General features: G+C 54.5%; 1 protein-coding gene across 2 annotated transcripts in view; it reads right to left on the bottom strand.

The window, feature by feature from the left end:
- SMG6 (SMG6 nonsense mediated mRNA decay factor) overlaps positions 1-20,596 on the bottom strand; it is a 233,855-nt gene that overhangs the window by 2,163 nt on the left and 211,096 nt on the right. For both annotated transcript variants that reach the window (XM_089900635.1, XM_022595862.3), the window contains 5 exons: positions 20,060-20,236; positions 16,165-16,311; positions 6,506-6,659; positions 3,232-3,443; positions 2,838-2,919 (listed from right to left, as the gene is read on the bottom strand). In XM_089900635.1, the coding sequence (XP_089756761.1) occupies positions 2,838-2,919; positions 3,232-3,443; positions 6,506-6,659; positions 16,165-16,311; positions 20,060-20,236 (772 nt within the window). The remainder of the gene's footprint in view (positions 1-2,837; positions 2,920-3,231; positions 3,444-6,505; positions 6,660-16,164; positions 16,312-20,059; positions 20,237-20,596) is intronic.

The raw sequence follows: 20,596 nt of genomic DNA, 5'->3' as shown, positions 1-20,596 counted from the left end.
GCAGATCCACGCTTTAGGTATTCAGAGGTAGGAAGCTCAGGATGGAATACAAAATGTATCCAGGGCTCCCGGGAAGTGAGGAGAGGGGTTAGCTCAGGGAGCTCTGAGGAGAGGAGGGCAAGGGTCCCGGCAGCGCCCAGCCAAGGTGGCCCTGAGGTTAGAGCCAAAAGATTCCCTCTATTAAATAAACGTGATCCGTGTGTACGGTAGCAACCTCTAGGTACAGAAAAAGGAAAGGTGAAGTCGCATGATTCTCCCTGTTCTCTCCCTCATGTCTCTCTGTCTTGTTTCCCAGGGTAGAGCTGTGTATGTCTCCAGAGTTCTTTATGCACATTTACAAGTGTATATACTTGTTATATAAGCTTTTTTTCTATAACATTACAATCATACTCACCGTACCTACTTCATTCAAATTTTAAAGATTTTAAAGTTCTTTCTATATGAGCACAAACGGACACACAAACGGATAGCCTTCGTTCTTTTTAGATGACTTTTTAAGCAGGATATCTTCCCCCACTTCTTTCCCCCTAATTCCCTAACCTTTTAATAATGTATTGGGGAGAATTTAAGCTGGGGCCAAGCACTCACACAAGTGACATCCCCACCCCTGCTAAGGCCCCTTGGGTGGCAGGTCCACTCCTGGGTCCCAGGCTGGGTGTTTGCTGACGGAGGCCCGGCAGACAGTGAGGCACAGGAAATGTCCTGCGGGGCTTGCTGACTGTGAGGGCTGGCGGGGCTGGGGGACTGCAAACATCCACGCCGACCTGAGCAGTTTCAGGCTTGCCAGCTCCAGGCAGGGAGGCTGAGAACTGGCTGTCGGCCTTGGGAGGAGTCTGTGGGGAAGAGGGAGGGAGAGGCTTGTGGGGTTGATGGCGGTGAGAGAAGGGGAGAGGCGGAACGAGGGTGTGGTGGGAGGTGAGCAGCTGTGGCGGACAGAGAGGGACAGGAAGGCAGCCATGGGGAGAGGAGATGCTCTGAGACTGCTTGGCTGCTTGGGCCTGGCCCCTCGGGGTGTGTGCGGTGGGGCGGGGTGATGTGCAGTGCCATGTGGGGCTCCCAGTGGGCGGCCCAAGTCTGTCCATAGACCCACTGGTCCTGCCCTGGGACTCAGACCAGGCGAGTCCCAGGCCTTAGATCAGCCAACCAAGGCCCGGCATTGCTGGCAGGGGTCTGCAGGGGTTTCTGTGGATACTTTGAGACATTTTTAACAATAAACATCCTCTGTTTTGACACTGGTAACTTCACTTTGTTAGAAACCAGAGACTGTCATCTTGTCAGGCCCCATCCGCCATAATCCACATGATTTTAAAATTCAACATCGTTTACACATAAACATTTGGTGATGGTTTCTCTGTGAATCTGACAAGTTAATCTGCTAAGAATTCACACTGACAAATGGGGTTTGATTACACCAGCCGTTGCTGATGTAATTCTGATAGGGGCGGTCCCCAGGATGGCAATGGGTTCCTGTAGGCTGTTTGGGGTGAAGCGGGGGGGGGGGGGGAGACTAGGGCCAAAGCCAAAATGTGTCTCTGCTAAGAAAGAAACAGCTCTGAGGCTGGGTGGGGCCACAGCAGTATCTGAACCGTACTTCCCAACAAGGCCTTCTGCACTCCTGCCTACCTCTCCCTCACAAGGTGCCCCTCTAGGAAGCTGCCTGGGAGCAGAGCCCAACCTCCTCTGTTGGGCTCAGCCAGGACTCCTTTTTACCACTTGAATGCTCCGAATCTGGCCCTAAGGGACAGTACATGCAAGCCACGTGGCAGGACCCCTCTGAAGAACAGCAGCTGTGGGCTCATTACCAGCCTCAGGTACAGAGACTTGGGCAGCAGTGAGGGGCTGCACTGAAGTGGCTGGGAGAAGGGCTGGAGAGAAGACAATCCCCAGGCCAGCCTAGAAGCCAAGGCTAGGAAAGCAAGCAGAGACAAGAGATGGGCGACCACTAAGAGAAAATGACAAGAGGCTACGTACACACAGACACAGACTAAATGGTGAGAATGATCAGCTCTGCGGATGACACCGAGACAGGAAATCCTTCCAAGTGAAGAAATGTCAGAGTCCTGGGAGCCGGGAGCAGAAAACACCTGAGCCTCGCTGACTCTGAGGGGCTGAGGGGCCGCCTCAGAGGAGAGACGGTTGTGGGTTGAGGGTGAGGTGCTCAAGCACCTGGAAGAGAACCTCTGGTCCCCAGATGGGATTCTGCTCACCAAAAGCGTTTTGAAAACTGGGCTGAGGGCTCAGTCCACAAGCTCTCACCTGCCTCCAAAGGGCTATGTCACACAACCAGAGAGACAGGAAGGAAAGGCCCACTACTAGGTGGGGAAGCACTTCCACCCCCACCCCCACGCCCCCATACAGGGTAAACATTCACAGATGAATCGAGAGGATGAGCATGGCCAAGAACAGGGAGGTGGGCCCCAGGGACCACCGGGGACTGTCCTCAGAGCGGCAGAGGGCTGGGCTCAGGAGACCATGCCCAGAATAAGTTACACTGAATCATAAAGACATTCTTGCTGTCAGAGAACTCACCGAGGACCCAAGAAAGGAAATGGACGCATGCACAGTGGGAAAGTTCACAGTCTAGAGCCCAGCTTCCTGGGCTAGGCCCATCCCTAGTTGGCCGAAGGTCCACCTGAGGGTGGGGGAGTTGTGACAGGGAGGTCTGACTTCCAGGAGGGGAGGAAACTGGGCTGGCCTCAGGCTTTTGTCAGGCCTGAACCCTGATTCCTTAAACTTCCCAGGCCAGAGTCAGTGGAGGGACCCTTCCCTAGGGCTGAGGAGGGCAGGACAAGGTAGGGAGGGGAAGGGATGGGCCCGAGGCAGAGGCAGAGCTGTACCTTTGTTGGTGGGCATGAAGTCCTTAGCTTTGTCTTTGCAGTAGTGGAGGCAGCAGGAGAGGATCAGGTCATCATTGTTGCCCTGGAGGAAGACAGGATAAGTGCCACCGGGCAGGAGGGGGCGCCATGCAGAGGAGGCACAGGTATGCTCTGCCTCTGGGGTCCTGGGGAAGGTCACTTCCCAGTGTCCCTCCCAGACATGCCCTGGCCCTGCTTGGCCAGGTCCAACTGTGCCAAGAGTGATCTAGGGGACAAGGAACTCCCCCCTCCTGGACCTCGATGGTGGCCGTCCCCTCGGCTGCTCAGGCCAACTGGCCTTCCTCTAGCCCCTCCCTCCCGGAGACCCTGTTCTGAAGGCTGGCTCTAGGTGCTCCCTTTTTGCCCTGGGTCTCACCAGCTGGCCAGTGATGTCCTCACTGCGGAAGGCGATGGATTCGAGTTCATTGCCACGGCTGGTCAGGGCCCGTAGGCAAGAGTCCCGACTCTCGAATCGCTGCTCGAGGAACTCAATGGACTTCCGGGCCTTTTCCTGCACCACACGGGCATAGCCCCCAGCCCGGTGGTCTGTGTCCTGCCCCTTGGCCAGGCCGTCCAGCTCACTGATCACTGACGAGACACAGTCCCGCAAGGAGTCAGCCTCGGCAATCAGCAATCACGTCTGTCTTCGCCTGAGGCCTCGCTTTCCCAGCCAGCCCCTCCCCAGACCACAGAAGCCATCCTGCCCCATAGGAGTCTTCCAGTGAAACTAGGGGATCCTGGGGGGCAAGAAATGCCCTAGACTTTCCACAGTGCTCTATCTTCTTTCTGCCTCTTCCCCTGGGCCCCACCCTCCTCCTGGGAGGAACTTACAGGGAGTTTCTGGAGCTGCTGTATTCAGGGGAAGAAACCTGGCCCCTCTATCGCATTCCTCAGTTATAGAATCAAATCGAGAGGGTCCCTCAGGAGAGGCGAGGGTATGTAGCGGCTAGAGGAAAGAGGCACTCTCCCTCATCCGCTTGGGCCCCCACCACGGCAGTCCAAGAGGGGCCCAGTTCCATGCCCACCCCTGCCAGAGCGCAGGGAGGTCACGAGGTGGCAAGTGGGGATCACAGCCTCACTCGCAAGGACCCTGCTATTCCCCTAAACCCCTGGCACATCTACCTCCTCTGATAGTGCACGTGTGTGTGTGTGTGTGTGTGTGTGTGTGTGTGTGTGTCTGCCTGCCTATGTGTCTGGGACACAGCTTCATTTTCTGGTGAAGATTCTTTCCAAAATTCCAGCCAAAAGCCTGAGGTCAAGTGGGAAATATGCACTCCTTGGGGGCTCCGGGAGAGTTTGGGGTCTGAGGCCTCTCCTCAGTGCAGTGATTCATGGCTCGGGGAGTCGGCATGAGCATGCTGTTCCATGGTGAGCCTGGCACTCACCGTCTGGGTATTCAGAGACACTTTCTGGGAAAGGCCCATGTGGGAATACACACACACAGACACACACACAGACACACACACACCCCATGCCTTCAGCAACCTGAGGCTGCAGTGTCCACACACGCGCGCGCGCGCGCGCACACACACACACACACACACACACACACACACACACACACACGCCATGCCTTCGGCAACCTGAGGCTGCAGTGTCCACCCGATGTATGGCTGAGGTCGTGGAGTAGTGGTGGATGGGTGTATGGTACAGCGAACAGAACATCAAACATGAAAAACTGGTATTCTATCCCAAAATCTGCTTTCCTGCTTCCAAACTAAACAGGCTTCAAAGGGGAAGCTTGTTTGTGCTTCTGCACCAGGCGGGGCTTCTCGAAGCTGGGGTCAGACCTAAGGAGCAGGGAGCAGGTTAAAGAGCACAAGAAACAGGCAGACGAGGCCGCCGGCTTAACCCTTCGTGCTCCGCCTCATGGAACAGGAGCCCCCTCTACAGCCCCTGAGAGTCAAGGCCCTGCCCAGCTGAGGACGCTTCAGAAAGGCTGGCCTGGATGCCCTGACACAGTTGGCATTTCCCAGTGCCCCTGGGGGTCGACCATTTATTCTCTATCTACCGTCTCCTCTGAGTTTTCTCATATATTTGCTCCCTCCCCACTGAACCTGGCTTCCCCCACTGAACCATAAGCTCTTCAAGGCCAAGGGGCTGCAGCTCTGCCTTTCACTGGCTCCCTCGGGAACAAGAAGACTGAGCACACAGTAGGGGCACAATCGGTGCTGGTGTCTGAGGGCTCTGCCAGCCTGGGATGGTGTCTGAGGCTCCTACCAAGACTTAGGGGGCTCCTGAGACACCAGCAACCTCTCAGTTACACCATTTCCTGACCATCTAGCAAAAAGTGACCAATTCACTTTCTTATCCCTGAAAATCTCCTGGGTAGGAGAGCACAGGGACATGCTATCCTGAAAGTTGCCCCACCCCGGGACCTGGTGAGGGTAGAGGGGAAGCTGCAACAACTCGATAGTCTGGCTCTACCTTGGGCAGACAAGCTGCTCTACTTCTGAAGAACAGAAAACCTTCCCTTGGGTCTAAGGGCCTGGGTTGAAGAGGCTCTGGCCAGGCCACATGGGGAGGGGGAAGGAAGACAGGGAGGGTGGAGGCGGGACGAGGGCTGCTTCAGTGCCAACATTCTCAGGTGGTGCTAACGTGTTTCCCACAACCCCCCAGGGTTCTATGGCCTCTGCAGGGGCGGATGCTTCCTGCCCTTTGTTTCCACTCTCATCTGGCACTAAGACACTAGGGACTGGGAGGGAAGGCCCAGCGGAACATCTTGGCATGAGTGTCAGAGGTGGCTTGGCAGGCAGACTGCCAGTCTGGCAGATCTTCCAGAGGACAGGGCCCCTAACCTTGCTCCAAGTGGCTGGTGAGAAGGGGACATTAAAAAGCCTGGGCTTGCCAGCCGTCTCCCAGATACTCTCCCTCCACAGGACAGCTATCAGTGATATTAGCTGTATCAGTTACATCAGACAGCAGCCCGGAGCACAAAGCCCATCCTGAAGCTGACCCACCACAGGGCTCCCAGAACCAGAGGTGCCTTAGACAGCCCTCTGGAGATAGCCCAGCTGGGCTCCTTTGGCCTGAGGGCGGAAGCAAGCTAGCTGGGTCCTGAGATGCTGACCCTGTACCAGCACCAATGACCAGACAGTGGTAAGAGCCCAAGTGGCAGGAATCCACACGCGTGAGCCAAGGGCTTGCTCTGGAGGGTTTCCATCGGCCTGGCCTTAGGGTGACATTGGCCAGAAGAATGTTACCTCGAACCGACAGAACGATCATGAAAAGCTACAAGACAATCAGACCAAAGGCATCTAAGCACTTCAAAACCCTCCCAGCCTCCCTGCCAGACCACCCAGCAGCACTGCCGCTATCTGCCAGGGCTGAGTGTTTACCAATAACGGGAACCAGCTTTGCTGTTTTACTGCAAGCTTTATAAGGATAAAAACAAGGGCTGGGCTCATGCAGCCTCTGGTTGCTGGGACACAGGAGTCCATTTGCTCAAGCAGTTTAAGCCACGGATCAGCCATAATAATTTGAACTGCTTTGATTATTAAACAATTTTCCTTGCCCCACACATTCCCCACTTCCCTGCAAATCCTGTCTTACACACACAGCAGGGTTCTGCCTGCCTGGCCCCCAGGCTGTGGGGCATGTGTGTAGAGAGGGTTACTGCGCACATGCAGGGCTGCTCTGGCCTGACTCACCGATGAGGGGCACCACCAGGATGTACTTCCTGCTCTCCAGCAGCTGTGCCAGACTGGCCAGGTGGTCAATGAAGCCGTTGGTGTCTGGTACGAGGAACAAGGGTCTGATCTCGAGCTCCATCTGCCTCATATGACTCTGGTCCTCCAGGACAGCCTACAGGGACACAGAACGGTGAGTGAGCCAGTGAGTGAGTAGCCAAGGGGTGGGCGAGTCAGGGCCCTGAGTCCACGGTGTGTCAGCATCCTGCCCCTGCCCCCTCCAGAGATACAGCCAGTCCCTGTCGGGACAGGCCCGAGGGCTGGGCAAAGCACTGCAGTAAAAATCAGTGTAGACCAAATGGCTTGGGGAAACCGGCGTGACTAAAACCCTCGCACAGGACTGAGAAGGGACCTTGATGGTTATTAAAAATAACGGGTCTCTGAAAGTAAGACCTTGGGCTGAAAATCAGCGAGGGAGAGTTAGGTTCTTTGGATATGAAAGTGGTTTCACATTCGTTATCTAGGCAGCATATACAGGGGGTACTTCTCAATCCAGACACTTTTACGTATATGTATATCCCAAACAGAATTTATTTCAATTTACTTCACTGTGTACTTAAAAAAAGGAAAGAAAAAGAATAAACTCACAGTCTACACAAAAAGAGTGATGCTGACAACTAATAATTAACACTGAAGTCTCCCACATCGGCAGGAGCCCACATGGTGGGATGGTTTAGGACCCAACTCACAGATGTGCAAAGACCACCATCCAGACTGATGAGAATTGTCACCATCTTCCCCCACCAGCACGGTGATCCCTAGACGGCAGTCTTCTGTGTTCTACCTGCACTCCTTTGCCACGATTCTGTACAACCTATACTCTTGTTTACTTGATGTTTTTCTTTAAATTGACTTTATGTCAACTCGTTTTTGTGGCTCAGCAAATAATATCTGTGGTATCAGGAGTCTGAGAGCCTAGGAATATGTTTACCAGCGCAAGCTGCATTTCTGCAATGAAGAGTCAGAATGTCTTCTATGCATCATTGAAAAAACCCCTCATGTAGCACCAGTGGTCTGGGCACCACATCTCGGAAGGCACACGGCCTCGCGCCTGTTAGTCTTACAGATGTTCACATCTTTCAGGGAAGTTCCATGCTCATCTGTAAAAGCCCAATCTTCTCAAGTCTGCCAGGGCCTTGTGTGGCGGCAGCCCTGTGAGACTGGCTCTGGGTACACCTGTCACTATAGAACATGGTCACTCTTGCGCTGCTTCCTCTTCTGGGGACCATGGCCAAGAAGCAAACTGATTTGAGGGCATCTGCCCAGACAGTGTGCTCCCTGTGTGCAGAGCCAGAGGGCACTGAAACAAACCCAGTAGGGGCCTGGCGAGCAGGTCCCAGCCCTGTCCTGCCCTCCCATGGCCTCCTGCCACACACCAACTTGCAGGGACAGAGACACAAGCACGGAGCAGGGGAGGGGGTGTGCGTGCCAACTGAGATGGGGCCCACAGGCTGGGCCCTGGCCACTAACAGTCAGCGAGAAAGGTGATCAGGTTTCACTGGCAATGACAGTAAAACTGAAAGGGCATGCCTCTGAATGCTGAGGGTGGCTCCTCTGTGACCTGCTGGGGACCTCTCCCTATGAGTAAGTCATTGCTGCCACTGCCACCACAGCTGGTGGAAGGCACAGGACGCTGGCAGGCATGAGAAACGCAGCTGAAGGGCTTGCCTGCTGAAGTCTTACTGCTCTCACCTCACGAAGGGAAAGCACCTCTGCTGCAGGCCACCTTCCCAGGGGATGTGGGTCACTGGCCCTCCCCATGGGGCTGCCAACTAGAGGGTGACACACATTCTACCGAACTCAACTTGGGCATTAAAAAAAACCCTATTTATTTATTTTTTCTTTTTCTTTTCTTTTTTTTTTTTTTTGTGGTACGCGGGCCTGTCACTGTTGTGGCCTCTCCCGTTGCGGAGCACAGGCTTCGGACGCACAGGCTCATTGGCCATGGCTCACAGGCCCAGCCGCTCCGCAGCACGTGGGATCCTCCCGGACCGGGGCACGAACCCGTGTCCCCTGCATCGGCAGGCGGACTCTCAACCACTGAGCCACCAGGGAAGCCCCCAAACCCCCTATTTTTTATTGAGATATAATCAATATATAACACGTGCGACGGCGCGGGCATTTTGTGAGAAGAGGAAACAGTCCCCACTGAGGCTTAGTGAGCTCTCCCGTCTCTCTCCTCACAGAGGGAGCATCAGCACCCCTGCTGCTGATTTCCCCGGGTCTCGGCGTGCTCTGTGCAGCCTTTCCACTGCCTGGAACGTTTCTCTTGGCATTATAGGCCCCTAAACCTCTGTCTTTCTCAGTGGGAAGGGGCAGGACGAACCCTGAAGCCGGCTGGGCCTGAGCACAGCATCTCTGCCACCGTTCCACTCAGACCCCTTTCACATCTTAGTTTTCCGGCCTCCATAAATGATCCTCTCGCCCTAAGGCTGACTCTAAGGAAGTGGCACTGGCTGCCCCTTTTACCCTGTGGGAACGATGAGCTCCTAAGACCTCAGACCACCCTTCCTTAAAGGCTGGCCATGGGCAGGAGGGCCTTTAGGCCAGATGGCCGAGGGAGGCGGGGGCTGAGCCTGCCTGGGTGTTTTGATGACAGGATGGAAGAAAAATCTAGGTGCAAGGTCCAGGGAAGCGCTAGCCGTCTGAGTTCTCTGAGATCTGGCTCAGGGCCAGAAAGGTGAACGGAGGCCACAGCCTTTTTGGGAGGTGGCAGCCTTGTTGGTTCCCCAGGGGTGGGCGGGATCAAGCTGATGAGGGTGGTCAGAGCTGTGCTGCCACCATCCGGTCCCAGGGACACCCGCAGACAACTTCCCTTAACCTGGCTCTGCCCAGTGAGTCACTGCACAACTGCTTCCTGTTCCCCACATGCCCTCCTGGAGTCCCGGGAGATTCACTGAAGCTGCTCCCCCTTCTCTTGGGGTACCAGTGGGACTCTGGGGGGTCATACCTGGGTCAGGAGACTGGCCCAGTCCCCTTAAAAGAATGGCAGACAAGGAAGGACTGGGAATCCGCAGCCCCTCGTCTGTGGGTGTCGGTGTTTCCGGCCCTCTCTGAGTGGCGCTGTGTGTGTGTGTGTGTTTGTGTGTGTTTAGCATTTGCCCTCCCAACTTTTCCAGATTTTACCCGTCAGATTCCTGGCAGCTGTGCACGGCGCCTGTGCCGGCCGTCACGTCCCATTCTGATCTCTGGGTCGCACGGTGAGAGAAGGACACAGGATGCGCAGGGAGTGAAAAAGTGATGTCGGTGGGGAGAGCGCCAAGTCCCCACTCACAGCCATGGGATGCTTGGGGAGAAGGGGGAAGCATGCTGCTGTGGAGTTCAGAGGCCGGTAGTGAGATTTATTTTTGTTTGTATGAGCAAAAAGCTGCAGAAGCCTCTGGTGGGGGTGAGGGGGGTGCAACTGGAATGCTGTGATTCAGACGGACTGGCCCTGGCCTGGAGTCAAGTGTGCTGACCCGGAAGGAGAGTTCCATAGGAACCCTTCTCACTGCAGCTAAGGCTGGGCCACAGTGGTCCTTGGACAGTGAGCTGGGAATCCTAGAAAAGCAAGGACATGTTGAATCAGACCAGTGGCAACATGGACCATAAAGTCAGAAAGTGTGAAGAAGAAAAGAACTTAATTCTGTTTCTGGAAGGCGCTAAGTAACCAACTTGCTCTGAAGGACGGAGGCATCCTTGAGCAAGGTCGTGGGGAACTGGGAAAGAGACAGTCCACAGTAACATCTGACGAGGAAGCTAACAGGCTTGGGTCCCCAGGAAGGGCTCTTTCACAGGTTAAGTTCCTTCTTCTAGATGATGGGAGTGATTTGGGGATGACTGACCCTTTTGGAAATTGAGACACTGAGAATTACAAATAAAAGTAATGCAGTTAGCTCACACGGGAGCTGTGGAACTTGAAGAACTCAGATCACGAAGCAGAGCCAGATCCAGAGAAGGCCTTCTTAGGTCCTCCTTCTGCGCAGGGCTCCAAAGGGAGTGTGGCTGCTTCCTTCCCTCTACAGGGTGATGGAATCATTTACACCTGGGCCTCTCTGGCCAGAGCAATGTCTTCACCAGAAATGAGAAGTCTGGTAACATAGCAAATTTCCACCCTCATCTTGCATGTGAAAGTATCTAGCTAAATGCCTGATACACGTATTAGTAACAACAAATTTCAGTTTCCTTTCTTTCTGCCCAACTCCATTTTTCATCTTTTATATATCCAGGGGGGGTAAATATCTGGGGAAACCACTAAGGAGCAGAGCTGGAGCTGGGGAGGGGTGAGGCAGTGCACTGCTGATTTCTATTATAAAACTCGTGGTACTCTTGGTGTTTTGGGTTTTTTTTCCCTTTTTTCTTTAACTATGTAGAGGTATTTTTAAAAAACAAAAAATGGAAAAATGGAAATGAAATATTAACAGGAATAGCTGGTGAGATAACCACCAGCAGTGCAGACAGGCATTCCTTTTTTTTTTTTGGCCGCACTGCGTGGCATGCGAGATCTTAGTTCCCTGAACAGGGATCAAACCCGTGCCCCCTGCAGTGGAAGTGTGGACCACTGGACCACCGGGGAAGTCCCAGGCACTCCTTCTTGAGCTGCAAAAACCAAAGGGCGCAGATTCTGCATTTGCTATAGAGAGCAGGCAGAGTCACTGGTTTCTGTTAGCATCTTCATTTGGGGTGGGTTGCTCATGGGCAAGTTTCTGCTTAGGATCCCTTCTCTGGACATCCAAAGTCAATACCACAAAGCTTCACACATACTTGCTATCTTTTTCAAGGTTATAATTATGATGATTTGCTTCCTACTTCTTACTGTCCTTTCTAGATAGACAGGGAACGGCAGGGCTAAGCATGACACCCCTGAGCTTGCTACAAGCAGCGGCCTAAGGGTATTCCAGCCAAAAGCCTGACCATTTCTGCAGGAGGACAGGACCCTGTGGATGCTGCTGGAACCGGGGAGGTGAGAATGGCTGGAGCAAGCTCTGGAATGTGCTGGAGTGGGGAGGGCGGCCGCCTGGCCCCACAGGCTTTCCTGCCCTGGCGTGAACGTGCCCCTGGCCTGGTAGTGCGCTGGCTCCCACCCTGTCTCCGACAGCTAGGAGCCAGGGCTGAGTGTCTGCCTTCCGCTAGATTCCATACAGGTGTGGGGGGCTCTGTGCATGCCCCATTGTTCCACAGCGGCCCCCCCCCCCAGCTGGGTGGCAATGTGAATGGGCTGCAGCTATATTTAGAGTGAAACTCCTGGGGCTACCACAAAGGAGTGACTGCATCTTCAGGAGGGTGGGTGGGCGGGAAGGGGATAGGGGAGTGAAGCTATTTTCAGAACACATGTCATTGCTGGCTACAGAGCAAGACTGTGGCCATAATGCCGAGGAAACAATAGCTGTGGCCAGAGGAAGAGCCTGTTATGTTTCAGGTGGGATGTTTGCAACTGCTCAGGAAACCTGACCCCGCCCGACAGCAGCACAAATCACAGCAAAGCCTCGTGGAGGCAGAGAGGAGGTGGGGATGCACAGGGCCAGGGCCACGCCTCAAGCCCAGAGGAGGACGGTCAGCGACTGCTCTGCCCTGAGGGCCCGGTTAGGAAAGAAACACTCCTGACCAGTATCCCAGGCAAACCGTGTACCCTGCTCTGGTCTCTGGACGCCTCTCAAGAATGGGAACGGAAAGAGCTCGGGAGGAAAGCAGCAAGGTGGGCTCAACCAGCACGAGGTGAAGAGCTGTCTCAGGCAACAGGCAAAGCCTGGGCTGAGCCGGAGAGTGCGGCCTCGAAGCCCTGGGTGGGCGGACTTGGCCCCCAGCATCCGAGGCCTGCCCGGGTGCCGAGGCTCCAGCTGCACAGGTCCTGAGAGCTGCCCACACCCCTTTTCTGACCTCCAGTCGGCCCCACTCACCAGCCTCTGTGCAACACCGGAAGCAGGGAGGGACAGGCTGCGGAGGGAGGCCAGGCCTCACCTCCCCCATCCCACAGATGAGCTTAGGCCCGGGGGTCTCGGTGGGAGCAGGGAAGTGGGGGTGTGGCTAGGGCCCCAGATCTCATTTGGACTTTACAGCCAGCATGGGGGCCAGGAGGATTCTTTTCAACCCCACCTTCACATCCCCTTCCCCAAACATGTGTGGTTCCTGTTTTGCTGCATCTGTAAAAGGCGCTGGGAGCTGGGGACTTGCCTTACACCTCTCGGTTAACACCCCTGGAGACTGATGGAGTTCGGAGCAGAGTAATTTACAGCCCATCTCTCCGATCTTAATTCACCCGATGCTCCTCTCTTCCTTATTGTATTAGTGTGACCCAGGTACCTGCCAACAATAATGGCCTCTCCAGCTAGGAGCCTCTCCCCCACTCCCAGGACAATTTATACCTTTTCCTTGGGATTTTCCCCCCTTAAATTAAACAAAAAGAGGGAAAATAAGAAGAGGTTAACATGGGTTTGGAGCCCTGCAGCCCCGTGGTTCTGGGCAGGGAGCCAATGGCCCGAGGGCACACACATGTGTGTGCTCTCCCAGAAGGGCCTTCACCGGCCCTGTTTTACAGCCACCTCGGCACAGACTCCAGGGTTCACGCATATGGCCAGACAGATGTGTCTGGCTTACGTTCAAGGCTGGAAAATGAAGAATTATGGAAGTGAAGGGCCCCGGGCATTAAACAGGGGGCGGGGAGAAGGGAGGGGGGTTCTTCTCTGCTGAGAAATCCTCCTGTGGCTGTGAGGCTGGAGGAAGAAGGCTGACAGGAGGCAGGGCCGCCAGCAGTGCTGCACGTGGGGCCTGTTCTTAAAGGGGCCACAGCAACCCCAGCCCGGACGGCCTGCAGCAGGCCATCGCTGCCTGGCCTGAGCAGCCTGCTCCAAGGGAGCTGACAGGGAGAACCGGCTTCCGGGGAGCTGCGGGCACCGGAAGTCAAGTCTCATACAAGGCCTCTGTCAGGTACCGCTTGTCGCTGGAGAGGCTGGGCTGAACCCGCTGCCTGAGACAAGGCCATGTCCCCTTGGTGCATGCTCCCACAGCATCTTGCACTTCCCTTTGGTCACAAGGCTCGCTCACACTTCAAATCACTGACTTCTCCACGCCAGTGGACACTCTGGGACAGGACTTTCTTGGTTCGCTCCCGTGTCCCCTCACCACCAGCCTGGTAGGCGCTCACCACCATTTACTAAATTGAGCGGAAGACACGGTCCCTGATTCCAAGGAGTTCACAGTATGGCGGGGGAACAAGTCCAGAAATAAGTGTAATTTGAGACGTGATATACGTTTCACAAATGAGGTATAAATCAGTGCTACAGGAACACTGAGCAGAGAGACGAATTCCTCCTAGGGGGAATCCGGGGAGGCTTCACTGGGGAGATGGGGTTTCATCTGGGGACTGAAGGAAGAATAGAATTTCAACAGGTAACAGGAAATGTGGAGCAGAAAAAGGGTACTCGGGCTTGAGCAAACAGCAGGAACGAAGACGTGAGAGTGGGAAAGGGCAGAGCTGTCTGGGGACAGTGGGTAGAAAGGAGGGTTAGTGCTGTCCAGGCAGGAGGGCTGGAGTGTCTGGACAGGCACTTTGCGTGCACTGTCTTTCTGAGGGAGTTGCTGTTACCACCTTCATCTGACAGATGAGGAAACAGGCTCGGGGAAGTTAAATGATTTGCCCAATATCATATAGCTCGTGAGGGCTCATGGGGGACGGGAGAAGAGGTTGGGAAAATAGACTGGGAACAGACGAGAAAGCCCTAGATGCCATAGTAAGGAATTCGACTTTGTCAGCCGCAAAGGCACTGGTGGCTCCTGAGCAGGGGAGTGGCTCTTCTGGGAAGAGAACGATGAAACCACATAAGATGCGCTGCAGGCAGGGAGCCTGGCATGCAGACCATGTACCACACAACTCCAGGAGCTGCATTCACAGACTACAAGGGAAAGGGGACCCCCGGACTTGTGCAATGCAGGGTTGCTGGCTACAATCCAGTGAGTACCTGGACTAGAACAGCAGTAGTGGCAATGGGGATGGAGAAGAGTGCGGGGAATAAATGAGTGAGCAGATAGGATCTGATAAGAAATCAGGCACGAGGGGTTAAAAGCCTGTGAGGAACTTAAGATCATGCTCTCGTTGCTACCACCTATGAACTCACTGAATGAAAATACTTGCTGAGGGCCAACTCCATGTGCTGAAACTAAGAAGTAAGAGAAAGGGAGGAGGAGACCAAGTAACGAATGGTGGTGAGGAAGCCCAGGAGGGTGGTGTGGTCACCAGACAGAGAGGAGACGAAGGTCCTCGTGTGCTGAAGTGAGGCTGGAGGGAGGCGGCTTTGGGGTCCAAAGCTACAGGGAAGTCAAGTGTGAAGAAGACCCGACAAAGGTACCTGGTGACCTCTGATGCAATCGCCTCTATAACTGCTGGGCTGAGAGTCAAGAAATGGAGGTGGTAGTATGGACAAAACTTTTGGGAAGACTGATGGTGAGGAAGAAAAGAGCTACCGGACAGGAAGAAAGACAGCTTGCAGACGAAGCTTCGAGGGCCACGACAGAGGTTCACACAGACTGCGCAAAGGTGGAGAAGGCAGCCACGCCACCACAGCAGTGATGCTGGCAGAGGCTTAATTCCAACCGGTAGACTCATATGCACACGTCTAAAGGACCATGGGTCCCAACTGGTATCCATTCCCCTTCCCAGGGCAGGACTCTGTCTGATAAGCGGTCAGACTGCTATCAGATCACGGTGTGCCATGCACTACGCTGGGTGCTTTACGTGCACTGGCTCCTGTGGGCCTCACAGCCATTCCAGGTGGTAGGTGCTGTCACCAGTTTCACTCTGCAGATGAGGAAACAGGTTGGGAGAAGTTAAACAATGTGCCCAAAGTCACAAGGCTAGTAAGTGGCGGAGCCCAGCCTGATCAGGTCGGCCTGACCACAGGCACTACGCTCCACGCCAAAGGCCAGAGGCGGCTGAAGAGAGGGCTGAAAACAGACATTCCTAAAGACGACTGACGCTTCCCCACGTACGCAGTTAGTCTTAAAGCAGGGAGCATGGCCGGCTCTTCCCCGTCTGCCCCGTGCCCTAGATGAGAAGAAGTGAGCTTACAGTGCAAGAGTCAGACCTGGGAGAGCCATAAAGAACAGCCTGTTAGAAGTGAAGGTACGGGTCCACGAGAGGGCTGACGGTGCGGGAATCCTTACGTGGCGATCGAGTAGTTTCTCCCTAGGGTTTAGAGTGTGCTGTCCAGAGGGGCTCGGCCACTACGGTGGGAATCCAGACAAGCATACTGTGGCCATGACACCATCTCCCCCTGAGAAGAGGTGTTCTCAACAGAGAATCCACGGCTTTTCCGAGAGCATCTGGACAACGTTCAGGGGAACTCTGAAACCCCTGAAACTGTGTGAAAGGTTAGGCATGTGTGGTGTGTGTTCATAGATCATCACTGGGGGAGAAGTTTTCAGCAGATTCTGAGAAGAACCTGGCCCTGCTTGCAGCCCAGGAGGAGGGAGACTCCAGGCACCAAACCAGAATTTAGTGGCAGAGGAGGAAAACAGGTGGTGGAACCAGTCCGGACACTGCAAGACTTCCTGAGTGAGAGGATCCTGCTCATCCCTACTCCCATCTCCCTCATGCCCTATACAGACCACCAGCCACGCGGGAACCACCCTCCCCAGGCAGGCCCCACCTGGATCTTCTCTTGGCGACGCTGCTGCTCCGCTATCTTCCTGGCCAGAGCCAGCTTCTTGGCCCGAAGCTCCCTGATGTCATCCTCGCCCCCGCTGCCTTCAGCCTCCGAATCTTCCTCAAAGTCTTCAATCACCACGTCCTCTTCCTTTGCCGGTGGTGCAGGCCAGGGGAGAGAGGAGACTGTGAGCCCACAGCACAGACCAGACCCACCCTCCCGTCCCTCCTGCATCCCAATCCAGGCCTATCTGGACCATTCCACACACAGCGCCCCAAGGTGTGCGCTTGCCCCAGCTCAGGCAGAGGCAGGTCGGGGGAAGCTGTCATCCTTCTCCCCTGGCAACTGCTCCCCTTTGCGCTCCAGGGCCCTCCTCTTACAGACGCACAGATCCACACCCTATCTACTTCCATGCCTATACTCACAGCCCTTCCTTCTTTGCACACACTCAAAATGTCAAACTTTGGGCCCATTTTCATTTTGAAATTCACCAAAGGGAAAAACAACACAGAAAGTTAAACCACCCAATTGAAGTCTAATTCATGCTAGCGATCGGATAGGAATCATTCTGGCCAACACTGGGAGTTCGGCACGGAAGCTCCCTTGCCCCAGACGGCATCAGGGAGCAGACACTGAAGTTCAGCAGACCTTGCCCTGGTTTCTTTTTAAGACCACAGCCTGGCGGTGTGCGGGCTGGGTGCCCCATGATAGGGATTCACACGCCATGACCTTGCTCAGCTGCCCTCTGGGGGCCTGCACAGACTGGGAGATGGTTGGTTAGCTTAAGGAGTCTCCTGTCAGGCTGGTGGAGCCTTCCCCAGGGGTGGCACCTCCCTGCTTGCAGCCTCAGCTCTTAGAAGCCACTACTCCCCGGGTGGTCCCAGGCTCCATTTCTCACTCTCTCCCTTTTGGCCTTGGTCAGTAGAGAACATGCAGCTACCCAAGAGAGCTTCCTTTGAGGGACAGGGTTAGCACGGGTAGTAGGGGGTGACTTAGTAGGAGAAGATTCCTGGGTCTGAATGATAACTGGATGATAACAATGACAATGATTATGACAATAACGGCTACCATTCACTGAGCGCTTATTATGAGGCCAGGTACCAGGCCAAGCATTTTTCATGCATTAACTCATTTAATACAATAGCCTGTACATAGATGCTATCATCATCTCTATTTTATAAATGAACAAACTGAGGTCTAGAGAGTTAAACAATTTGCTCAAGGTCACGAAGCTAGCAAGTGGCAGAGCAGGGATTCAAACCTTAGTGAGTCTGATTCCAAAGTCTGTGCTCCTGCCAATAATACCAAGCAGCCTAGGTGCGGTCCTGGATCTAGAGGGTAAGCTCAGACCCAGCCCTTCGCCAGGCCTCCCACAGACTCACAGGGACCCTGTTCCATACAGACTCTCTCTCCTCTAACTGTCCATATCAATGATATTCTGAAGGACTCTCTTTTCAGAAAGTGGTTAGCAAGAGTGTGTGAGTGGGTAGGTGATGCTTTGTCTTAGGAGTAGAATCTAGGGGTGGAAAGAAAGGTGTTCTGGCAGCATCCTTAAGGAAATGGATTCTGTTCTGCTCATGAAGAATGATGTCTGAAGAAACAGCTCCCCTTTCCTCTCCCAATCAGCTTAAGGGACTCAGTCTTGCAGTTAGGAGAAGATGAGATCTCGGGATGGTGCCAGAACTACCACTATTCCTAAGAGGTCTCAGGGGTCTGGGATGCTGTCTGCAGTCACCACTCCTCTGACAACATGCGGGCTCTTGTGTCACAGGGCCCACTTCCAGAGAGGCCCAGGCCGTGGGAAGGAGGAAGACTCTCTCTGCACATTTACTTCCTGTTCGTGGGGTTAACCTGGACCAGAGTGAGTGGAGTAGGGTCCCTGGCTGGTCTGTGGGGGACACTGCCCCTGCCTGCTCTGACCAGGGATACACGGGGTTATCATGGGGCTTGGACTGAGCCTGACTGAGGTCAAAAGAGGGTCAGCGAGGCTTGTCTGAGGTTGGCTCAGCTCTCATAGCAAACGAGGAAGTGCAGGGTTGTGAAATTACACAGACCAGGGTAAGTAGGGTTTCCCAGGGGCCACTAACATAACGGAACCCAGGAGGCTCGTGGGAAAAGGAAGAAGTGGGCAGCATGGCATGGGTCACAACCTTTGTCTGGTCAATAAGCCTAAGAAGGAGGGAGAGAGCGTGGTGCAGCCAAGATCTGGGACCGAGAGCTGGTCTGTTCCTTGTGAGAGTGGAGGAGCCCCTCCCTCTGGGCATTGCCTGCTTCCCTGGATTTGGTCCTGCAGGCTCCTCGGGCCAGGGGACATCTCTTGCAGCAACCCTGGAGAGCCAGCTTGCTCACCTTCTACCACCCGCCTCAGCCTTGAAGCGCGGGTGAGAGAGCTGACCAGGGCGCTACCCGACCCACGCTTCCCTACACGCTGCCCAGGGCTTGGGTGGCACTGTGCTGTCCTGCCTGAAGCCTGGACACCTCGATGGCTTTAGCAACCACACTGTCTCCTCCCATACTGACAGCTCATTCTTTCCCGTTACTCCCTGCCCAGGTTTCATCTGGAGAGTCTGGAATCATGGGCTCAGCTTTATCCCTGGAACCACCTCTATCCTGTGTCATCAGGGGTGGGGTGGGGTTCTCCAGCTATTTTAATGAAGCCCGTCCAAGATTTTGCTGCTCTGAAGACTCTGAACCAAAGGTGGCCACTCTATCACTGCTTCAGATCACCAACGACAGCTTCCAGCTGACATCTGGCTTCCCTGGCCTGCTGCTGATTTCATCCCCACACCCCACCCTGCTCCACCAGGCGCTTGAGACTGCTGCAGGCCAAATGACTGTGCTGGCCTACGGGTGACCTGGCCTCTGGCTACAGACGCTTGCGTCCCTTCCTTGAGTCCCATGTTCTTTCCCACCTAAGTCCCCTCTGTCTATAATACTGTGGGGCAAAAAGAAGGAAAGAGTCAACCATCAGGCAAAGTGAGCTATGTGTGCATACACACCCAGACACCCACACCCAGACACATAGCAGGGCAGCTGGCAGCAACAGTAAGCACAGTAAACGCACGCAGGCACCGACACCGTCCACACTCACATTTGCTCAGAACCCACAGACAGCAGGGAAGCTGGCAGCAGTGTTCAACTTAAACTGACACACAAACCCACTGTGCACAGAACCACAGTAACAATCACCCCCAGAAAGATACATACATGTAAGGCAAGGCAAATGTCAGTGGGGTTTGGCAGGGGTGGGCACTCAGGCTGGCACGAGCGCGCGCGCGTGTGCACGCACACGCACACACACACACACACACACACACATGCAGTCTGGAGTGAAGCAAGGGCTACAGGAACAACCAAGGGCAAACAAACAAGAGGAGAATTCCTTAATCACATCAGGATGTGCAGGAGGGAGGGTGGGAGGGAGCAACGGAGGGAGGGTAGGCCAGGGAGGGGGTGATTTTCCACACGGGGCCAGCAATGTCAGCTCTTCCTGTACGTGTGCTGGAGGCTGCAGTTCAGGCCTGTGCTGCACTGAGCTCCACACATCCATAAACTTGATCCTCGGCCTGAACCCTAACATTCCCCCCCCAGCTCCCTTTCCTAAGCCTCCAGAGCTGCACATTATTAAACTCTTTCTTTCCCTCCCTTCTCCTCCACTGCAACATTAAAAAGAAGCATCTGGAACTCGTAGCAGAGCGAGATGGGGGCACCGGGGTGGGACTGGCAGGAAGGGGCACCAGCAGAGTGCACTCTTGAGAAGCTGGCTGGTCACGTCAACATCGCCACCGCTCTGAGTGGTTATAAATAACCAGGGGTAGAGGCTGAAGCCCGGGCAGAGCAGCGCTGGGGGGATGGGGGAGCCTTCCTTCGGCCACAGCGGGCTCTTCCCGCATTGTACCTCATCTTCCAGTTGTTTTCCCTCTTGGCTTCCCATTTCCTTTCCCATGGTGTCTGGGACGGGTGCCACTGACACATATTTTCCACCCTTGAATGCCAGCAGAGGCTCTTCTTGTCCACAAAGGGCTTCCAGAAAATACTTCAGCACTGTGACCCTTTTGCAGTCGGCTGCAATAACCTACAGGGCGAGAGGGAGAAGAAAAACAGCATTTTCTGAAAGGGAAGATGAGAGACTTTGTTTGTTGGCTGAGGGGCACACGAGCAATGTGTCCACTGGGCAGGGAAGGCGGAGAGAGTGAGCGGGAGTGCGTGCGTGTGAGGTGAGGAGGGCCAAGACCCTCTGAAGGAAGACAGCACCATCTCCCCTTAGGTCACCTCTGGGGGAGCAGACAACCCCAGGGCCAATGACAGGTGTCCTCTGGGGTTTTGCCTTTCTTTTGCTCAAGTCCTGATCTGAAAAAAGAATAAATTAAAAGTCTTCCAGGTTTGGTATCTAGCTGATAGAAGAAAGGGTGGCATGTAAACTATTGGCTGTCAC

Source organism: Delphinapterus leucas, chromosome 19 (assembly GCF_059928025.1).
Source record: "Delphinapterus leucas isolate spDelLeu-1000000601 "Yukka" chromosome 19, BTC_Dleu_Yukka2, whole genome shotgun sequence".
In the NCBI taxonomy this organism is placed as follows: Eukaryota; Metazoa; Chordata; class Mammalia; order Artiodactyla; family Monodontidae; genus Delphinapterus; species Delphinapterus leucas.
Note: the sequence above shows the minus strand (reverse complement) of the source record. Positions and strands in the feature narration are given on the sequence as shown.